This window comes from Coregonus lavaretus (assembly GCF_964263955.1).
Source record: "Coregonus lavaretus genome assembly, contig: HAP1_SCAFFOLD_358, whole genome shotgun sequence".
NCBI lineage: Eukaryota > Metazoa > Chordata > Actinopteri > Salmoniformes > Salmonidae > Coregonus > Coregonus lavaretus.
In genome coordinates this window covers 194278-215778 of record NW_028166433.1, presented here as the reverse complement: position 1 = coordinate 215778, position 21501 = coordinate 194278, and the positions used below count along the sequence as shown (strand labels likewise).

General features: G+C 45.0%; 2 protein-coding genes across 2 annotated transcripts in view; both read left to right on the top strand.

Annotated features, from left to right (window-relative positions):
* Positions 1–2179: 2179 nt before the first annotated feature.
* On the top strand, positions 2180–3115 carry LOC311114717 (olfactory receptor 8D1-like; the record flags this gene model as incomplete). The annotated part of the gene is made up of 1 exon (XM_084189952.1): positions 2180–3115. One exon carries the CDS (start codon positions 2180–2182, stop codon positions 3113–3115), a length of 936 nt encoding a protein of 311 aa, XP_084046078.1.
* Positions 3116–5367: 2252 nt separating this feature from the next.
* LOC311114722 (olfactory receptor 1M1-like) overlaps positions 5368–21501 on the top strand; it is a gene marked incomplete at both ends in the record, with an annotated part of 62181 nt that continues 46047 nt past the window's right edge. Inside the window, one exon of the mRNA XM_084189962.1 lies at positions 5368–6031. Coding sequence (XP_084046088.1) covers positions 5368–6031 — 664 coding nt within the window. The remainder of the gene's footprint in view (positions 6032–21501) is intronic.

Here is a 21501-nt window from a genome sequence, read left to right as displayed (position 1 = left end):
TTGTCTTGGCTGTGTGCTTAGGGTCTTTGACCTGTTGGAAGGTGAACCTTTGCCCCAGTCTAAGGTCCTGAGCGCTCTGGAGCAGGTTTTCATCAAGGATCTCTCTGTACTTTGCTCCATTAATCTTTGCCTCGATCCTGACTAGTCTCCCAGTCCCTGCCACTGAAAAACATCCCCACAGCATGATGCTGCCACCCCCATACTTCACCGTAGGGATGGTGCCAGGTTTCCTCCAGACGTGACGCTTGGCATTCAGGCCGAAGAGTTCAATCTTGGTTTCATCAGACCAGAGAATCTTGTTTCTCATGGTCTGAGAGTCTTTAGGTGCCTTTTGGCAAACTCCAAGCGGGCTGTCATGTGCCTTTTACTGAGAAGTGGCTTCCATATGGCCACTCTACCATAAAGGCCTGATTGGTGGAGTGCTGCAGAGATGGTTGTCCTTCTGGAAGGTTCTCCCATCTCCACAGAGGAACTCTAGAGCTCTGTCAGGGTGACCATTGGGTTCTTGGTCACCTCCCTGACCAAGGCCCTTCCCCCCCGATTGCTCAGTTTGGCCGGGCGTTCAGCTTTAGGAAGAGTCTTGGTGGTTCCAAAATTGATGGTGTCTGTAACAGATGTGTCTTTCCATTCATCAAAGTGCACTGTTAGGAAGCTGGAATTATTTTGGAGTCGATGAACATGCCCTGGTAGCCTACTTTTGAAGTGATTTGTTTGACAATCAGATGAAAACATCATGACTGGTTGTGTTCCTCCCAGATTAAACAAATATGTTAATTGACATGTCTTTACTATTAGGCCTATAAAATAAATGTGCCCAATAGAGGCCCCCCTGAATGTCACGGTATAATTTTCACTCTGAGTGAATTATGCTGTAAAAAAGTCAATGCTACTGTAATCGTAATGAATGAATGAATTAATAAATTAATGAGTGAATGAATAAATGAATGAATGAATGAATTAAGTATTTAATTAAGGAATAAATAAATGAATGAATGAGTGAATTAGTGAATAAATGAATTAATTAATTTAATCGAGGGGAGATGGGTTTTGTGTTTCACAGTTTACTGTTGATAATACCAATGGTGTAAAATACTTAAGTAAAAATACTTTGAAGTACTACTTAAGTAGTTTTTTGGGGGGTAACTGTACTTTAATATTTATATTTTTGACAACTTTCCCACTACATTCCTGAAGAAAATATGTACTTTTTACTACTATACATTTTCCATGACACCCTAAAGTACTCATTACATTTTAAATGCTTAGGCAGGACAGCACCATGGCCCAATTCACGCACCTATCAATATAAAGCATTGTCATCCCTACTGCCTCTGATCTGGCGGACTCACTAAAAACAAATACTGTGTTTGTAAATGATGTCTGAGTGTTGGAGTGTGCCCCTGTCTGTCCGTAACAAATAAATAAAATAAAAACATATTCCTGCCATCTGGTTTGCGTCTGGTTTGCTTTTGATGTAGAGTATAGCTTTTACTTTTACTTTTTCTCAAGTACCACAATTGAGTACTTTTTCCACCACTCTACTTAAATACATTTAAAACCAGATAGTTTTAGACTTTTACTCAAATAGTAATTTACTGGGTGACTTTCACTTTTACTTGAATAATTTTCTATTAAGGTATCTTTACTTTTACTCAAGTATGACAATTGAGTAATTTTTCCACCACTGGATAATACCAAAAATACTGTATAAATCACATGCATGAGCACCGCCGATCACTCCGCCTGGATAGAATTGCCCCCCACCTTGCTACATTGAAAATGAATGGGCAACCACGCCGCCACTTCCTGTCTGTAAAGCCCTTAACCCTAACCCTGATTCATTTCAATTAATTAATTCATTCTATTTTTTACGTCTAACCCATTCTAAGGTGATCCTCTCAATTTTGCAATCAAAGCTCCACTATCTCATGGGATTCTAAGACTGACGCATAGCAATCAGAAGGCAGCAATAAAAGAACGTTTCAAAGGCCAATATGTACAAAGCAGTGCTCCACCCTGGAGGCACCTACATCTTCTCAGGATTCATGCTCAGCTGTTCGTGGAAGGTGATGTCTTGTATTGTATATTAAACATGTAGACAATTTCATGTACATAGTTCTTAGATTCATTCTCAACTTTGTTCTCTCTAGGTTTTCCAGCACCATTCTGGTGAGCTCTGATGGAGAACGTATCCTTCAGCGTCAGCTTTGAGTTAACTCTGGACCCATTTTTTATTCCACCTGGTGGAAAGTATCCCATCTTTTTCCTGGGCATTGCTATCTATTTATTTGGTGCGTTCTGCAACCTGACCTTGCTGTCCGTCATCGTCATGCAAAGGAACCTCCACAAACCCATGTATTTTATTCTCTTCAGTCTTCCTCTCAACGATCTGATAGGAATCACTGCAATGCTCCCGAAGGTGCTGTCAGACATTGTGACTGGGACAAACACAGTCTTTTATCCTCTCTGTGTTATTCAGGGTTTCTTGCTCCACATGTATGGAGGTGCGGTTCTCTTTATTCTTGCGGCTATGGCCTTTGATCGCTATGTTGCCATCTGCCAGCCGTTAAGGTACAATACTATTATGACACCCAGCAATGTGCTGCTCATTATTGTACTGGTTTGGAGTCTTGATTTTCTCTTGATCCTACTACTGTTCTCTCTGCAGATAAAGCTGCCCCGGTGTAGATCCTCCATAATGAATGTGTTTTGTGACAACCCCTCCCTTCTTAAGCTCACCTGTGGTAATACTACACTGAATAATGTCATAGGCCTGTTTAACACAGCAGTCATGCAGATTATAAGTTTATCTGTTCAGATTTTTTCCTATGTGAAGATTCTGATCACTTGCTTGGTTACAAGGAAGTCTGAAGCTAAGAGTAAGGCTTTGAACACCTGCGTGGCACAGTTGGTCATATTCTTCATATTTGAGGTTGTAGGAACCTTCACCATTTTATCATACAGACTCAAGAATGTCTCAGCTGACTTGCAAAAGATTATGGGCATGCTCATCTTTCTAGTATCTCCACTTCTGAATCCAATTGTTTATGGGCTGAACGCAAGTGAAATACGAATCACTCTATTGAAAGTATTTCTCAACAAAGTATCAGTCTGAACCAATTATAAACATGGTGTGTAATGACAGTTCACAGTCACAATTAGGCCAGATGTGGGGCAAAGTGTATTGTTTCTGCTCTGAAGACATACAACGGAAATAGTTACATAATACTGCCTATCAGTAGTTCATCACTACATCTGTGCTTACAGTGCATTATTAAACAATGCACATTATACCATAGCTTCAAATCATCCATCAAACTATCATTTCAACCTCATGGACTGGCAGTCCCTGAATCTCCAGCCCCATCTCTCAGTTTACCAAACAAAGTGGCTGGGTCAAGCTGTTGAAATTAGAGATTGTGCTTTTGAGTTTAAAGATGTATCCCTTCTCCTTACCTTTATTTAACTTTCAAGTTTTAAAAAAAAGTTTTAAAATAAATGTATTTTCAATTTATTCCCAGCTTTAGAAAGCATTTAGACATGTTTAAACATACAAGGTTAAACAAAAAGGTCCAATATGGGATGAGAAATTATGTTAAAAGGTGCTATCTGTGATTGGTATATAAAACATTTTTAATGTCAAATTAATTATATATACCCATTGGTTCTTGAAGAATGCCTCATTAGCTTAGTTCAAGTGTCTTACCCTGTCACGGATTCAGCCGAGGCTGCTCCTCCTCCTTGCTCGGGCAGGCTTCGGCGTTTGTCGTCACCGGAGTACTAGCTGCTACCGATCGATGTTTCTGTGTTCTACTTGTTTTGTCTTCATTGTACACACCTGGTTCCCGTTATGTCTATGATTTGTTCCCTATTTAACCCTCTGGCTCCCACTGTGTTGTGTGCGTGCTTGTTCTATGTTTGGTGTTATCGACTGGTGAGCGGGATTGTCCTCCCTGCGTGGAGTTATGTTAATTTGTTATTTACGAGCAAAGTACGTTATCTACTAGCTCTGTGTCCTGCGCCTGATTCCGTCCTACCGCTACACACTGACGTCTGACATACCCTCATCAGAACCCAAAATGTACGCTTGTTTCACTCCATTGTAAACAATTTAATTGTAAACAAAACACTCATGCTTAAAACTATAATTTTGATATCATGGACGGTCATGTCTATGTCTATGAATTTGAGAGAGGTTACAGTTATTCAGCCCCTTTTTAGCTCAGTTGGTAGAGCATGGTATTTGTAACGCCAGGATAGTGGGTTCGATTCCTGGGACCACCCATACATAAAATGTATGCAAGCATGAATATAAGTTGCTTTGGATAAAAGCTTCTGCATGTTGGCTGTTTACCAAAACAGTGGCAGGTTGTACCTTTGTTATTGTTTGAACTGCAGATTGCCCCTTAAAATGAAAATAGTGTAAATACTATTTCTGGCCCTTGATTTGTATAGCACGAGGAGTAATTTTGCTGGTATTTTTCCCTATAACATTTTGATTTTACAGTTTTCTAAATGTACAATTTATTTTCTACTTTCGGCTCTATTCAATCTGTAAATCTGAAGCGTTAAAGATTCTGCAATATAAATGTAAAAGTAATATGCAGGCAGAGTTTACTCTGAATGCTGTCTCCGCTAAAGCAGAACCATTACCTTTACATTTCAATCACACAGTAAAGCTGAACTTCCGTGGTACTGATTGAATAGAGCCTTTTGTAATTTGGGGCAATTTTGAAAGTGTTGTAATTAATATGTGCTGATGTTGTGATTTTACAATAAAGCCTTTTCATAGGTCATTACTGGCTTCAGAAAGAAAGTGAAATGTTTATTTCTGTTAACGTTTAAAATATACGTGAGTACTGTCTTGCATGTACAGAATGTCTTCGTAGATCACATAGCCAACGACGTACATACACCGTAATTTACCACAATATAACATCATTATGTATTTAGATACAGTAATTAATACATCATCATGCAATCACCCCAACAACCAATCACTTAGTCTTGAGTTACGTCAGAATGTGTGAATGATTCTCTGGGATTACTGTCACATGAATCTGTCTCCTTTAAATAAAACTCTACTGCACAAGGAGTTGGGGCTTTATTTCTGCTAGTGCCACAGCTCTCTCCAAACTAGTTTAGAAAGATTGACAACATAATAGCAGGGTATTGTTTGACAGAACGTAACAGACAGGTAAACCCTCAGGTAAGCTATACCACTCATCTGAATAACGTGCCGTATACTTACACATTGCTTTAATGCAGAGTACATGTTAAGTTAAAGACAATATCATATGCCATTTAGCAGACACTTTTATCCAAAGCGACTTAGAGTCATGCGTGCATACATTTTCTTTTTTGTGTATGGGTGGTCGAACCCACTACCTTGCCAGTTTTGACATCCCTACCCCAGTGAACTACCCTGTGTTCACCATGGGTCTCCTGCTCTATCTGTTCTCTGTCTTCTGTAACCTGACCATCATACTGTTGATCATCACACAGAAGACTCTCCACAAGCCCATGTTTTACATCCTCTTCAGTCTCCCCCTGAATGACCTGGTAGGAATCAGCTCTATGCTACCCAGGGTGTTGGCAGACATCGTGACACAGACTCACTCTGTGTACTACCCCACATGTGTTTTTCAAGCCTTTCTTTGTCACATGTACGGAGGTGGTGTGCTTTTTGTACTTGCAGCGATGTCAATTGATATTTGCAAACCACTGCAATACCCCTCGATCATCACACCTTTTACACTATGTGTCATTATATCAGCTGCTTGGGGCCTTGACCTGGCCATGATACTAACCCTGTTTGCTCTTCAGTCCAGAGTTCAGAGGTGCAAGGCTTACATACTAAATATCTATTGTGACAACCCCTCTCTACTTCGCCTCTCATGTGGAGAAGATCTCACAGTTAACAACATTTATGGTTTGGCTATGACAGCGGTTATGCAGATTATCAGTCTGGTTCTGTCGGCCATCGAGCAGCTACGAGGGGCCCGGTACTTTACCAAGTTGGACCTGAGGAGTGCCTACAACCTGATCCGAATCCGGGAACAAGACGAGTGGAAGACGGCATTCAGCACTACCTCAGGCCACTATGAATACTGCATCATTCCCTACGGCCTCGCCAACGCACCTTTTGTGTTCCAGTCCTTCGTCAATGACGTGTTCCGAGACATGCTGAGTAGACAGGTGGTGGTGTACATCGACGATATCTTGATCTACTCGGCTACGTTCGAGGAGCACGTCAGGGACATCCGAGCTGTCCTACTCCGCCTCTGGGAACACAGCCTGTTGGTAAAGGGGGAGAAATGCGAATTCCACCAACAGGCCATCTCCTTCCTGGGATACAGGATCAGTCCTCAGGGGGTGTTCATGGAAAGAGAGAAGACGGACGCCGTCAGGTCATGGCCAGTCCCCACCACCATCAAGGGCCTACAGAGCTTCCTTGGCTTCGGCAATTTCTACCAGCGTTTCATCAGGTCCTTCAGCTCCATAGCCGCCCTGCTCACCTCTCTCCTTAAGGGTGGGCCTCAGAAGCTGGCCTGGAACCCTGAGGCTGACGCCGCCTTCAAGAGGCTGAAGGAGAAGTTCGCCACAGCACCCATCCTAAAACACCCAGATCCATCTTGTCCTTTCATCCTGGAGGTGGACGCATCTGAGGAGGATGTGGGTGCGGTCCTCTCCCAGCAGCAAGGTAAGCCAGAGAATATGTATCCCTGTGCCTTTATCTCTAAAAAGCTTACCCCCGCAGAGAGGAACTATGGAGTTGGAGACAGGGAGCTGTTGGCGGTGGTCCTCGCTCTGGAGGAATGGAGACACTGGCTGGAGGGCGGAGTCCATCCATTCTGGATTCTTACTGACCACCGGAATTTGGAGCACATACGGGCAGCGAAACGGAGGAACTCTCGTCAAGCCAGGTGGGCCCAATTTCTTACTCACTTTCAGTTCATTCTGTCCTACCGCCCACTCTCCAGGATGCACCATACCAGAGAAAGGAAGGATCTGGGGGGTCCTATCCAGCCCCCGTCTCTTATCGTTGCACCTGTCATTTGGGATGTGGACGAAGACAACCGCTTGGCAATTCAGGAGGACCCAGCGCCTGCCAACGCCCCTCCGGGGCGCGTGTATGTACCCACCAGTGTCCGTGACCGCCTGCTGATCTGGGCGCACAACACTCTTACGGCAGGGCACTCCGCTATTACGCGCACCCTGCATTCTCTATCACAAAAATACTGGTGGCCCACCTAGGCTACTGATGTCTCTCGCTTTGTCAACTCCTGTTCCGTATGTGCACAAACAAAGACACCTCGGAACGCCCCGGCAGGCAAACTAGTTCCTCTACCAGTGCCTCAGAAACCTTGGTCACACCGGTCCATAGACTTTGTCACCGACCTTCCACGTTCTGACGGCTTCACCACAGTCATGGTGGTCGTAGATCGGTTCTCAAAATCATGCCGTTTTTTGCCACTAACTGGTCTTCCTTCTGCTCTCCAGGTTGCTGAGGTCCTGTTCCAACAGGTCTTCCGGCACTATGGACTTCTGGAGGACATCGTCTCGGACCGTGGCCCCCAATTCTCGGACCGTGGCCCCCAGTGTGGAAGGCTTTCCCGGAGAAGATCGGGGCCACTGCCAGCCTCACTTCCGGGTATAGGCCTCAGTCAAATGGGCAGGTGGAGCGCATGAACCAGGAGCTGGGGAGGGCCATTCTTCGGCAGAAGGACCAAGCTGACCACCACCGCAGTGAGGCTACCGTATTCCAGGTGATCGTGTCTGGCTGCCCACTCAAAACCTCCCTCTCTGCCTGCCCTGTAAGAAACTGAACCCCCGGTATGTGGGGCAATTTAAGGTCCTTCGGCGGATTAATGAGGTGTCGTACCGGTTGCTCCTTCCCCCTCACTACCGTGTCTCACCTACTTTTTATGTGTCTCTCCTCAGGCCGGTGGTTCCTGGTCCTCTGGCGGATGCCGTCCCCCGGGGTGTGCCCCCTCCGCCCCTGGACATTGACAGGAGTCTGGCGTATGCTGTGAGGGACCTGCTGGACTCCAGGTTCTGTGGGGGACGGCTCCGTTACCTGGTGGACTGGAAAGGGTATGGCCCTGAGGAGAGGAGCTGGGTTCCGGCTGGGGACGTTCTGGACCTAATTCGGGACTTCCACCGTCGCCGCCCTGACCGGCCCGCTCCTCATCCTCGGGGTCGTCCTCATGGCTGGCGACGTCCTGCGATGGGAGCCGCGCGTCCGGGGGGGGGGGGGGGGGTAATGTCACGTCTCCTCCCATTGCTCCCCTCCGGCGCTCTGATTCGCCGGTCTACTGAGCCACCGGTCTGAGCGCACCACCTTGGCAACACAGGAATGGAAACCCAACGCACCCTAATCACCTCCAGCGCACCTGCACCTCATCAATACATCACCACCACTATATAGCCCTGGACTGTTCAATCATTGTTGTGTGAAATTGTTAGCGTTGTGTCGTTTACTCGCTTCTTGTTATTGTCTTTCTTATTGTTAAGTAAACATTTACCTTGTTGATGTCTGCATCCTGCCTCTTCATATCCTCATTACTCGTCACATGAATACAAAGTGTTGTGTTTGGGGCAAATTAAATACGACACATTGCTGAGTACCATTCTCCATATTTTCAAGCATGGTGGTGGCTGCATCATGTTATGGGTATGCTTGTAATCATTAAGGACTAGGGAGTTTTTCAGGATAAAAAAATAAACAGAATGGAGCTAAGCACAGGCAAAATCCTAGAGGAAAATCAGGTTCAGTATGTTTTAAACCAGACGCTGTGAGATGAATTCACCTTTCAGCAGGACAATAACTTAAAACACAAGACCAAATCTACACTGGAGTTGCTTACCAAGAACACAGTCAATGTTCCTGAGTGGCCGAGTTACAGTTTTGACTTAAATATACTTAAATCTATGGCAAGACCTGAAAATGCTTGTCTAGCAATGATCAACAATCAATTTGATAGAGGTTGAAGAATTCAGGCTGTAACGTAACAAAATGTGGAAGGGGTATAAATACTTTCTCAAGGCACTGTGTGGTCCTCTGTAGCTCAGCTGGTAGAGCACGGCGCTTGTAACGCCAAGGTAGTGGGTTCGATCCCCGGGACCACCAATACACAAAAATGTATGCACGCATGACTGTAAGTCGCTTTGGATAAAAGCGTCTGCTAAAATGGCATATTATTACTGTAAAAAACATTGTTTTATAGGGTTATATAATAAAGATGTTATGTTAAAGGTGACAATGTTCTGATCTTTTACAGAACCATATTCGTTAAAGTAGAAATTCACCCACGAACTGAGAAGAGGATAAAAGGTCTTCAGTCATGCTCAAAAGCAACAATTACCAACATTTTTCAGGAGTTTCATCACATTTTAATGATTGAAAACATGAACACAACTAGATGTAAGGTCTTCTTAATTCATTCTAAAGGACTATCTGCTTTAATGAGTGAAGGTTAAGAATCTGATTTTACAATCCACTTTTATTTTATTGTAGTAAGTTTCCCCACAAAAATTCAAAATAAAATACCTTCTGGCTGGCCAAATCAAAACTTGGCCCGTGACGACTTGTGGTTTTAAAAATATATATACAAAATTAACCCAGCAGAAGGTTATAAATATGTACTGTATATAAATACAGTACCAGTCAAGAGTTTGGACACCTACTCATTCAAGGGTTTTTCTTGATTTTTACTATTTTCTACATTATAGAATAATGTAAAAATAAAGAAAAACCCTTGAATCAGTAGGTGTGTCCAAACTTTTGACTGGCAGTGTATATTTTTTTAGGAACTTAGTCAGGGACTCAACTTACTGTTGAGAGTTAGAAAATTGGAATACATAAGATGCAATTTTGAAATGTGGTAGTGCATTAGCAGTTTTTCACTCAATTAGCCCATGTCAGCAAAACATTTTTAGATTGCTGGGTAAGGTAGTCTAGCCAGCTACATGTATCTAAACCTTGTAGTAGGCTAATCATCACCAATTCTGTTAGTCACTCTCACTCAGATATCATATGAACATGGCATAAGTCATGGCAAAATGTGTAGAATTGCGTGAAATTAGTTTTAAAACTGCAACATTTTCTCTACACCCCATGGCAAAATGTGTATAATTTCAGAAAATTTACTTTAACACTGCAAAAGAAAGTATCCACTGTCAAGAGGGGGGCACTATGTCTTGCCCGTGAGGTGGGTGGGGCCCCCCAACCAAATCTCACTTTGGGCCCCCAAAAGGCTAGAGGCGCTTCTGCCTGATGAGCGTCCCTGATGTTTTCCTGAACTTTCCAATACCATTCTGATGTATTTCCATGACTTACTGCTGCAAAGACAAACTGTTACATCTTTCCCATATTCAAGTCATTTTAAACATTTTCAAGTTATTAGACTTATGAACATAGAAACTTGGTTGCAGTTTCTGTGCCACAATGGTTTTTCTTTTTATACATCTTTAAAGATTCTCCGGTACTTTTGAATACTTTTTAGCCAGTAGTTCTGAAAGTACAATTGCATACTACGTCACATTATGTGCAGATATGTGTACCACGTTTTTGCTCTCCCTCTCCTGTGTGTGCTTGATGTGCCTCTTGCTAGCTGTCACTGATATGGCAAGGGGCTGAAGCTCATTGGTCAAACTCGAATAGCTTGGGGGTTGGCCCACGTGGGGGGAAAATTAAGGGAAAATGGCGGAACACAGCTTCCTGAAAAACGGACGCTTTCAAACTAGGGATTTTGTGGCTATTGATGTAAAACAGTAATTCTGCTCAAAGATTATGCATGTTTGAACCCAAACCGGGAGGTGTCAAAAACATACTTAATAGTCGCCAAAGTTCCAGAGCATGGCATTAATACTGGTAATAAGATTGTGTTGTTAGGTGTCATGTTATATATCTACAATTTGATCAATGTTTGAAGTGTGATTTTATGAATGCTTACTAAAAAGCTATTGTTTTAAAACCCTAAAAAGCTATTGTTTACCTTTTGATATTTCTAAATACATAATGTCTATTTGTTCGGCCCGCGGCCTACCACTCAGATCATATTTTGGCCCCCCTGTTTTATTGATACAAATGTTTAGATTGAGCACACATACTTTTTTTATTATACAGGAAATGTAGCCATACTAATTTGTTTTGACATCCACTAGTGTTTTCCTCTCCATTGCATCATTCGTCACCCTGGTGGGAATTAGAGTTTAGGGATCCTAGATAATTAGCCCTTTGTTTTTAGCCTGATTTGTTAATGCTACAGTACATAGTGATCATGGCACTCATCAGTTCCTCTAGTCCTTCTACTATAACAGCCTGACCAACAATGGAAAACAAACGTTATAATGTCAGGTCACTATCACCTGACCCCCTGTCAAATATCAAATGTATGCACTTGCTCCACTTGGGTAATTTACGGTGAAATGATGTAATTCAAAGAGGGCTTGCAGACAGGCGGAAACAGGTGTCATTTCACCGACAGAGGGCACAAAATGATAGATCTAAGTCGTTGTTTACAGTATAACAGTAGGCTCCTATGGCACCATCCATAAAATGGTTAGATGTTTATACACATTTATATACATTGAGCATATACTGCATGGTCTAGTTTACTGATAATTAAACAGCATAACTTGGTTTACTGTTGCATATCTACGTACCGTAAAGATTGAACGCAGCAACCAATGTACAGTCTCTCAGACACATGCTGACCTACAGCAGGGTTACTTTTACCCCTTTTATACGATATCCAATTGGTAGTTACAGTCTTGTCCCATCGCTGCAACTCCCGTACGGACTCGGGAGAGGCGAAGGTCGAGAGCCATGCGTCCTCCAAAACACGACCCTGCCAAACTACACTGCTTCTTGACACACTGCTCGCTTAACCCGGAAGCCAGCTGCACCAATGTGTATTGAATGTGTCACTGTCTATCACCTTGATAACACTAATTTTTCTCTTGACCTGTGCACCTACGTTGTAAACTTTCATTCATAGGCTAGGTTGTAGCAACCTTACGATGGGTATAGGGAAAATGTGAGTACATTCTCATCCTCTGTTTCCGCTGCTAAAGCCACTTTCTACCACTCTAAATTTCAAGCCTCTGCCTCTAACCCTAGGAAGCTCTTTGCCACCTTCTCCTCCCTGCTGAATCCCCTTCCTCCTCCCCCTCCCTCATCCCTCTCTGTGGATGACTTCGTCAACCATTTTGAAAAGAAGGTTGACGACATCCGATCCTCATTTATTATGTCAAATGACACCGCTGGTCCTGCTCACACTGCCCTACCCTATGCTTTGACTTCTTTCTCCCCTCTCTCTCCAGATGAAATCTTGCGACTTGTGACGGCCGGCCGCCCAACAACCTGCCCGCTTGACCCTATCCCCTCCTCTCTTCTCCAGACCATTTCCGGAGACCTTCTCCCTTACCCCAACTCGCTCATCAACTCATCCTTGACCGCTGGCCATGTCCCTTCCGTCTTCAAGAGAGCGAGAGTTGCACCCCTCCTCAAAAAACCTACACTCGATCCCTCCGATGTCAACAACTACAGACCAGTATCCCTTCTTTCTTTTCTCTCCAAAACTCTTGAACGTGCCGTCTCTAGCCAACTCTCCTGCTCTCTCTCTCAGAATGACCTTCTTGATCCAAACCAGTCAGGTTTCAAGACTGGTCATTCAACTGAGACTGCTCTTCTCTGTGTCACACACTGCTAAAGCTAACTCTCTCTCCTCTGCTCTTATCCTTCTAGACCTATCTGCTGCCTTTGATACTGTGAACCATCAGATCCTCCTCTCCACCATCTCCGAGTTGGGCATCTCCGGCGCTGCTCACTCTTGGATTGCGTCCTACCTGACAGGTCGCTCCTACCAGGTGGCGTGGCGAGAATCTGTCTCCGCACCACATGCTCTCACCACTGGTGTCCCCCAGGGCTCAGTTCTAGGCCCTCTCCTATTCTCTCTATACACCAAGTCACTTGGCTCTGTCATATCCTCACATGGTCTCTCCTATCACTGCTACGCAGACGACACACAATTAATTTTCTCCTTTCCCCCTTCTGATAACCAGGTGGTGATACGCATCTTTGCATGTCTGGCAGACGTATCAGTGTGGATGTCGGATCACCACCTCAAGCTGATCCTCGGCAAGACGGAGCTGCTCTTCCTCCCGGGGAAGAACTGCCCGTTCCATGATCTCGCCATCACGGTTGACAACTCCGTTGTGTCCTCCTCCCAGAGTGCAAAGAACCTTGGCATGACCCTGGACAAAACCCTGTCGTTCTCCGCTAACATCAAAGCGGTGACCCGATCCTGCAGGTTCATGCTCTACAACATTCGCAGAGTACGACCCTACCTTACACAGAAAGCGGCACAGGTCCTAATCCAGGCACTTGTCATCTCCCGTCTGGATTACTGCAACTCGCTGTTGGCTGGGCTCCCTGCCTGTGCCATTAAACCCTTGGGAAGGTTGAATACTTGGGAAGGTTGAACACCAGATGGGTTGCAGCGTTCTGGATAAGTTGTAGAACTTATCCAGAACGCTGCAACCCATCTGGTGTTCAACCTTCCCAAGTTCTCTCATGTCACCCCGCTCCTCCACACACTCCACTGGCTTCCAGTTGAGGCTCGCATCTACTACAAGACCATGGTGCTTGCCTACGGAGCTGTGAGGGGAACGGCACCTCCTTACCTTCAGGCTCTGATCAGACCCTACACCCAAACGAGGGCACTACGTTCATCCACCTCTGGCCTGCTAGCTCCCCTACCTCTACGGAAACACAGTTCCCGCTCAGCCCAGTCAAAGCTATTCGCTGCTCTGGCAACCCAATGGTGGAACAAGCTCCCCCACGACGCCAGAACAGCGGAGTCACTGACCACCTTCCGGAGACACTTGAAACCCTACCTCTTTAAGGAATACCTGGAATAGTATAAAGTAATCCTTCTTCCCCCACCCCCCATAAAAAAAAAGGTGGTTGTCCCACTGGCTATCATAAGTTGAATGCACCAATTTGTAAGTCGCTCTGGATAAGAGCGTCTGCTAAATTATGTAAATGTAAATGTAAATGTAGTAGACTAAACCTATCGCTGTTACATTGAACTGGGTGAATGGAATATGAATGACAGTCATCCAATATGCTGCAATAGAAATAAACGGTACCGACCGCCACTGGTTGATGATCACGTGATCATCTTACCTCATCATAGTTGACATCAAATTAAGGATAATTATGTCAGGCAATAAATGATGGCAGAGTGTTTTAGACAAAAATTATTTGGCCGATACCTGTGGCAGGATTCTCACTCTCTTCGGCAAGGTAAAGGTATGGATTTAGAGGACTACCTCTATACTGATTACATCTGTGGTATTCTTACTCACTCCGCCAAATGTGTTTATTGAGGTATTCAAAATTACTATCAGCGTTCAAAAAAGAGGACACAAACAGCGTGTGTTAAAATTTGCATTTAGACTTATTGCCTATAAAAATCATTTATATTTATGTCTTTTTATATTTCTGTTCTTCTTTTTTTTTACAGGTTTGCCCTGCATTCCTAACAGGATGGACAACAACAGGTTTGCCCTGCGTTGCTAACAGGATGAACAACAACAGGTTTGCCCTGCGTTGCTAACACGATGGAAAAGAACAGGTTTAACCTGCATTGCTAACAAGATGGACAACAACAGGTGTGCACTGCATTGCTAACACGAAGGACAACAACAAGTTTGCCCTGCGTTGCTAACACGATGGAAAACAACAGGTTTGCCCTGTGTTGCTAAGAGGATGAACAACAAAAAGGTTTGCCCTGCGTTGCTAACACGATGGACAACAACAGGTTTCCCCTGCGTTGCTAACACGATGGAAAACAACAGGTTTAACCTGCATTGCTAACAGGATGGACAACAACATGTTTGCCCTGCGTTGCTAACATGATGAACAACAACAGGTGTGCACTGCATTGCTAACACGAAGGACAACAACAAGTTTGCCCTGCGTTGCTAACACGATGGAAAACAACAGGTTTAACCTGCATTGCTAACAGGATGGACAACAACATGTTTGCCCTGCGTTGCTAACAGGATGGACAACAACAGGTTTGACCTGCGTTGCTAACAGGATGGACAAAAACAGGTTTGACCTGCATTATTAACAGGATGGACAACAACAGGTTTGCCCTGCATTGCTAACAGGATGGAAAACAACAGATTTGCCCTGTGTTGCTAACAGGATGGACAAAAACAGGTTTGCCCTGCATGGCTAACAGGATGGACAACAACAGGTTTGCAATACGTTGCTAACAGGATGGACAACAACAGGTTTAACCTGCGTTGATAACAGGATGGACTACAACAGGTTTGCCCTGCGTTGCTAACAGGATGGACAAAAACAGGTTTGCAATGCGTTGCTAACAGGATGGATAACAACAGGTTTGTCCTGCATTGCTAACAGGATGGACAACAACAGGTTTCCCCTGTTTTGCTAACAGGATGGACATCAACTGGTTTGCCCTGCGTTGCTAACAGGATGGACAAAAACAGGTTTGCCCTGCATTGCTAACAAGATTAACAACAACAGCTTTTCCCTGCATTGCTAACAGGATGGAGAAAAACAGGTTTGCCATGCATTGCTAACAGGATGGACAACAACAGGTTTGATCCTGCATTGCTAACAGGAGGGACAACAACAGGTTTCCCCTGCATTGCTAACAGGATGGACAACATCAGGTTTGCCCTGCATTGCTAACAGGATGGACAACAACAGGTTTGCCCTGCATTGCTAACAGGATGGACAACAACAGGTTTGCCCTGTGTTGCTAACAGGATGGACAACAACAGGTTTGCCATGCTTGCTAACAGGATGGACAACAACAGGTTTGCCCTGCATTGCTAACACGATGGAAAACAAACAGGTTTGACCTGCGTTGCTAACAGGTTGGATAACAACAGGTTTGAAATGCATTGCTAACAGGATGGACAACAACAGGTTTGCCTTGTGTTGCTAACAGGATGGACAACAACAGGTTTGCCCTGCGTTGCTAACAGGAAGGACAACAACAGGCTTGACCTGCGTTGCTAGAAGGATGGACAACACAGGTTTGCCCTGTGTTGTTAACAGGATGGACAACAACAGGATTGCCATGCTTGCTAACAGGATGGACAACAACAGGTTTGCCCTGCATTGCTAACAGAATGGACAACAACAGGTTTGCCCTGCGTTGCTAAAAGGATGGACAACAACAGGTTAAACCTGGGTTGCTAACAGGATGGACAACAACAGGTTTGCCATGCTTGCTAACAGGATGGACAACAACAGGTTTGCCCTGCATTGCAAACAGGATGGACAACAACAGGTTTGCCCTGCGTTGCTAACAGGATGGACAACAATAGGTTTGCCCTGCATTGCAAAAAAGATGGACAACAACATGTTTGCCCTGCGTTGCTAACAGGATGGACAACAACAGGTTTGACCTGCATTGGTAACAGGATGGACAACAACAGGTTTGACCTGCATTGCAAACAGGATGGACAACAACAAGTTTGCCCTGCATTGCTAACAGGATAGAAAACAACAGGTTTGCCCTGCGTTGCTAACAGGATGGACAACAACAAATGTGCCCTGCGTTGCTAAAAGGATGGACAACAACAGGTTTGCCCTGCGTTGCTAACAGGATGGACAACAACAGGTTTCCCTGCATAGCTAACAGGATGGACAACAACAGTTTTGCCCTGCGTTGCTAACAAGATGGACAACAACAGGTTTGCCCTGCATTGCTAACAGGATGGACAACAACAGTTTTGCCCTGCATTGCTAACAGGATGGAAAACAAACAGGTTTGACCTGCGTTGCTAACAGGTTGGACAACAACAGGTTTGAAATGCATTGCTAACAGGATGGACAACAACAGGTTTGCCTTGTGTTGCTAACAGGATGGACAACAACAGGTTTGCCCTGCGTTGCTAACAGGAAGGACAACAACAGGCTTGACCTGCGTTGCTAACAGGATGGACAACAACAGGTTTGCCCTGTGTTGTTAACAGGATGGACAACAACAGGATTGCCATGCTTGCTAACAGGATGGACAACAACAGGTTTGCCCTGCATTGCTAACAGAATGGACAACAACAGGTTTGCCCTGCGTTGCTAAAAGGAAGGACAACAACAGGTTAAACCTGGGTTGCTAACAGGATGGACAACAACAGGTTTGCCATGCTTGCTAACAGGATGGACAACAACAGGTTTGCCCTGCATTGCAAACAGGATGGACAACAACAGGTTTGCCCTGCGTTGCTAACAGGATGGACAACTACAGGTTTGCCCTGCATTGCAAAAAAGATGGACAACAACAGGCTTGCCCTGCGTTGCTAACAGGATGGACAACAACAGGCTTGCCCTGCGTTGCTAACAGGATGGACAACAACAGTTTTGCCCTGTGTTGATGCTAACAGGATGGACAACAACAGGTTTGCCCTGCGTTGCTAACAGCATGGACAACACCAGGTTTGCCTTGTGTTGCTAACAGGAACGACAACAACAGGTTTGTCCTGCATTGCTAACAGGATGGACAACAACAGGTTTGCAATGCATTGCTAACAGGATGGACAACAACAGGTTTGCCCTGCATTGCTAACAGGATGGACAACAACAGGTTTGCAATGCGTTCCTAACAGGATGGACAACAACAGGATTGCACTGCATTGCTAACAGAATGGACAACAACAGTTTTGCAATGTGTTGCTAACAGGATGGACAACAACGGGTTTGCCCTAAGTTGCTAACAGGATGGACAACAACAAGTTTGCCCTGCGTTGCTAACAGGATGGACAACATGAGGTTTGCCCTGCGTTGCTAACAGGATGGACAACAACAGGTTTGCCCTGCCTTGCTAACAGGTTGGACAACAACAGGTTTGGCCTGCGTTGCTAACAGGATGGACAACAACAGGTTTGCCCTGCGTTGCTAACAGGATGGAAAACAACAAGTTTGCAATGTGTTGCTAACAGGATGGACAACAACAGGTTTGCCCTGCATTGCTAACAGAATGGACAACAACAGGTTTGCCCTGCGTTGCTAAAAGGATGGACAACAACAGGTTAAACCTGGGTTGCTAACAGGATGGACAACAACAGGTTTGCCATGCTTGCTAACAGGATGGACAACAACAGGTTTGCCCTGCATTGCAAACAGGATGGACAACAACAGGTTTGCCCTGCGTTGCTAACAGGATGGACAACAATAGGTTTGCCCTGCATTGCAAAAAAGATGGACAACAACATGTTTGCCCTGCGTTGCTAACAGGATGGACAACAACAGGTTTGACCTGCATTGGTAACAGGATGGACAACAACAGGTTTGACCTGCATTGCAAACAGGATGGACAACAACAAGTTTGCCCTGCATTGCTAACAGGATAGAAAACAACAGGTTTGCCCTGCGTTGCTAACAGGATGGACAACAACAAATGTGCCCTGCGTTGCTAAAAGGATGGACAACAACAGGTTTGCCCTGCGTTGCTAACAGGATGGACAACAACAGGTTTCCCTGCATAGCTAACAGGATGGACAACAACAGTTTTGCCCTGCGTTGCTAACAAGATGGACAACAACAGGTTTGCCCTGCATTGCTAACAGGATGGACAACAACAGTTTTGCCCTGCATTGCTAACAGGATGGAAAACAAACAGGTTTGACCTGCGTTGCTAACAGGTTGGACAACAACAGGTTTGAAATGCATTGCTAACAGGATGGACAACAACAGGTTTGCCTTGTGTTGCTAACAGGATGGACAACAACAGGTTTGCCCTGCGTTGCTAACAGGAAGGACAACAACAGGCTTGACCTGCGTTGCTAACAGGATGGACAACAACAGGTTTGCCCTGTGTTGTTAACAGGATGGACAACAACAGGATTGCCATGCTTGCTAACAGGATGGACAACAACAGGTTTGCCCTGCATTGCTAACAGAATGGACAACAACAGGTTTGCCCTGCGTTGCTAAAAGGAAGGACAACAACAGGTTAAACCTGGGTTGCTAACAGGATGGACAACAACAGGTTTGCCATGCTTGCTAACAGGATGGACAACAACAGGTTTGCCCTGCATTGCAAACAGGATGGACAACAACAGGTTTGCCCTGCGTTGCTAACAGGATGGACAACTACATGTTTGCCCTGCATTGCAAAAAAGATGGACAACAACAGGCTTGCCCTGCGTTGCTAACAGGATGGACAACAACAGGCTTGCCCTGCGTTGCTAACAGGATGGACAACAACAGTTTTGCCCTGTGTTGATGCTAACAGGATGGACAACAACAGGTTTGCCCTGCGTTGCTAACAGCATGGACAACACCAGGTTTGCCTTGTGTTGCTAACAGGAACGACAACAACAGGTTTGTCCTGCATTGCTAACAGGATGGACAACAACAGGTTTGCAATGCATTGCTAACAGGATGGACAACAACAGGTTTGCCCTGCATTGCTAACAGGATGGACAACAACAGGTTTGCAATGCGTTCCTAACAGGATGGACAACAACAGGATTGCACTGCATTGCTAACAGAATGGACAACAACAGTTTTGCAATGTGTTGCTAACAGGATGGACAACAACGGGTTTGCCCTAAGTTGCTAACAGGATGGACAACAACAAGTTTGCCCTGCGTTGCTAACAGGATGGACAACATGAGGTTTGCCCTGCGTTGCTAACAGGATGGACAACAACAGGTTTGCCCTGCCTTGCTAACAGGTTGGACAACAACAGGTTTGGCCTGCGTTGCTAACAGGATGGACAACAACAGGTTTGCCCTGCGTTGCTAACAGGATGGAAAACAACAAGTTTGCAATGTGTTGCTAACAGGATGGACAACAACAGGTTTACCCTGCATTGATAACAGGATGGACAACAACATGTTTGCCCTGCGTTGCTAACAGGATGGACAACAACAGGTTTGACCTGTATTGGTAACAGGATGGACAACAACAGGTTTGACCTGCATTGCAAACAGGATGGACAACAACAAGTTTGCCCTGCATTGCTAACAGGATAGAAAACAACAGGTTTGCCCTGTGTTGCTAACAGGATGGACAACAACAGGTTTGCCCTGCGTTGCTAAAAGGATGGACAACAACAGGTTTGCCCTGCGTTGCTAACAGGATGGACGACAACAGGTTTCCCTGCATAGCTAACAGGATTGACAACAACAGTTTTGCCCTGCGTTGCTAACAAGATGGACAACAACAGGTTTGCCCTGCATTGCTAACAGGATGGACAACAACAGTTTTGCAATGTGTTGCTAACAGGATGGACAACAACAGGTTTACCCTGCATTGATAACAGGATGTATAAAAACAGGTTTGCCCTGCATTGCTAACAGGATGGACAACAATAGGTTTGCCCTGCATTGCTAACAGAATGGACAACAACAGGTTTGCCCTGCGTTGCTAACAGGATGACCAACAACAGGTTTGCCCTGCGTTGCTAACAGGATGGACAACAACAGGTTTGCCCTGCGTTGCTAACATGATTGACAAAAACAGGTTTGCCTTTAGTTGCTAAGAGGATGGACAACAACAGGTTTGCCCTGCATTGCTAACAGGATGGACAACAACAGTTTTGCAATGTGTTGATAACAGGATGGACAACAACAGGTTTACCCTGCATTGATAACAGGATGGACAACAACATGTTTGCCCTGCGTTGCTAAGAGGATGGACAACAACAGGTTTGACCTGCATTGGTAAAAGGATGGACAACAACAGGTTTGACCTGCATTGCAAACAGGATGGACAACAACAAGTTAGCCCTGCATTGCTAACAGGATAGAAAACAACAGGTTTGCCCTGCGTTGCTAACAGGATGGACAACAACAGGTTTGCCCTGCGTTGCTAAAAGGATGGACAACAACAGGTTTGCCCTGCGTTGCTAACAGGGTGGACAACAACAGGTTTCCCTGCATAGCTAACAGGAAGGACAACAACAGTTTTGCCCTGCGTTGCTAACAAGATGGACAACAACAGGTTTGCCCTGCATTGCTAACAGGATGGACAACAACATGTTTGCAATGTGTTGCTAACAGGATGGACAACAACAGGTTTGCCCTGCGTTGCTAACAGGATGGACAACAACAGGTTTGCCCTGCGTTGCTAACAGGATGGACGACAACAGGTTTGACCTGCATTGGTAACAGGATGGACAACAACAGGTTTGACCTGCATTGCAAACAGGATGGACAAAAACAAGTTTGCCCTGCATTGCTAACAGGATAGAAAACAACAGGTTTGCCCTGCGTTGCTAACAGGATGGACAACAACAGGTTTGCCCTGCGTTGCTAAAAGGATGGACAACAACAGGTTTACCCTGCGTTGCTAACAGGATGGACAACAACATGTTTGACCTGCATTGGTAACAGGATGGACAACAACAGGTTTGACCTGCATTTCAAACAGGATGGACAACAACAAGTTTGCCCTGCATTGCTAACAGGATGGAAAACAACAGGTTTGCCCTG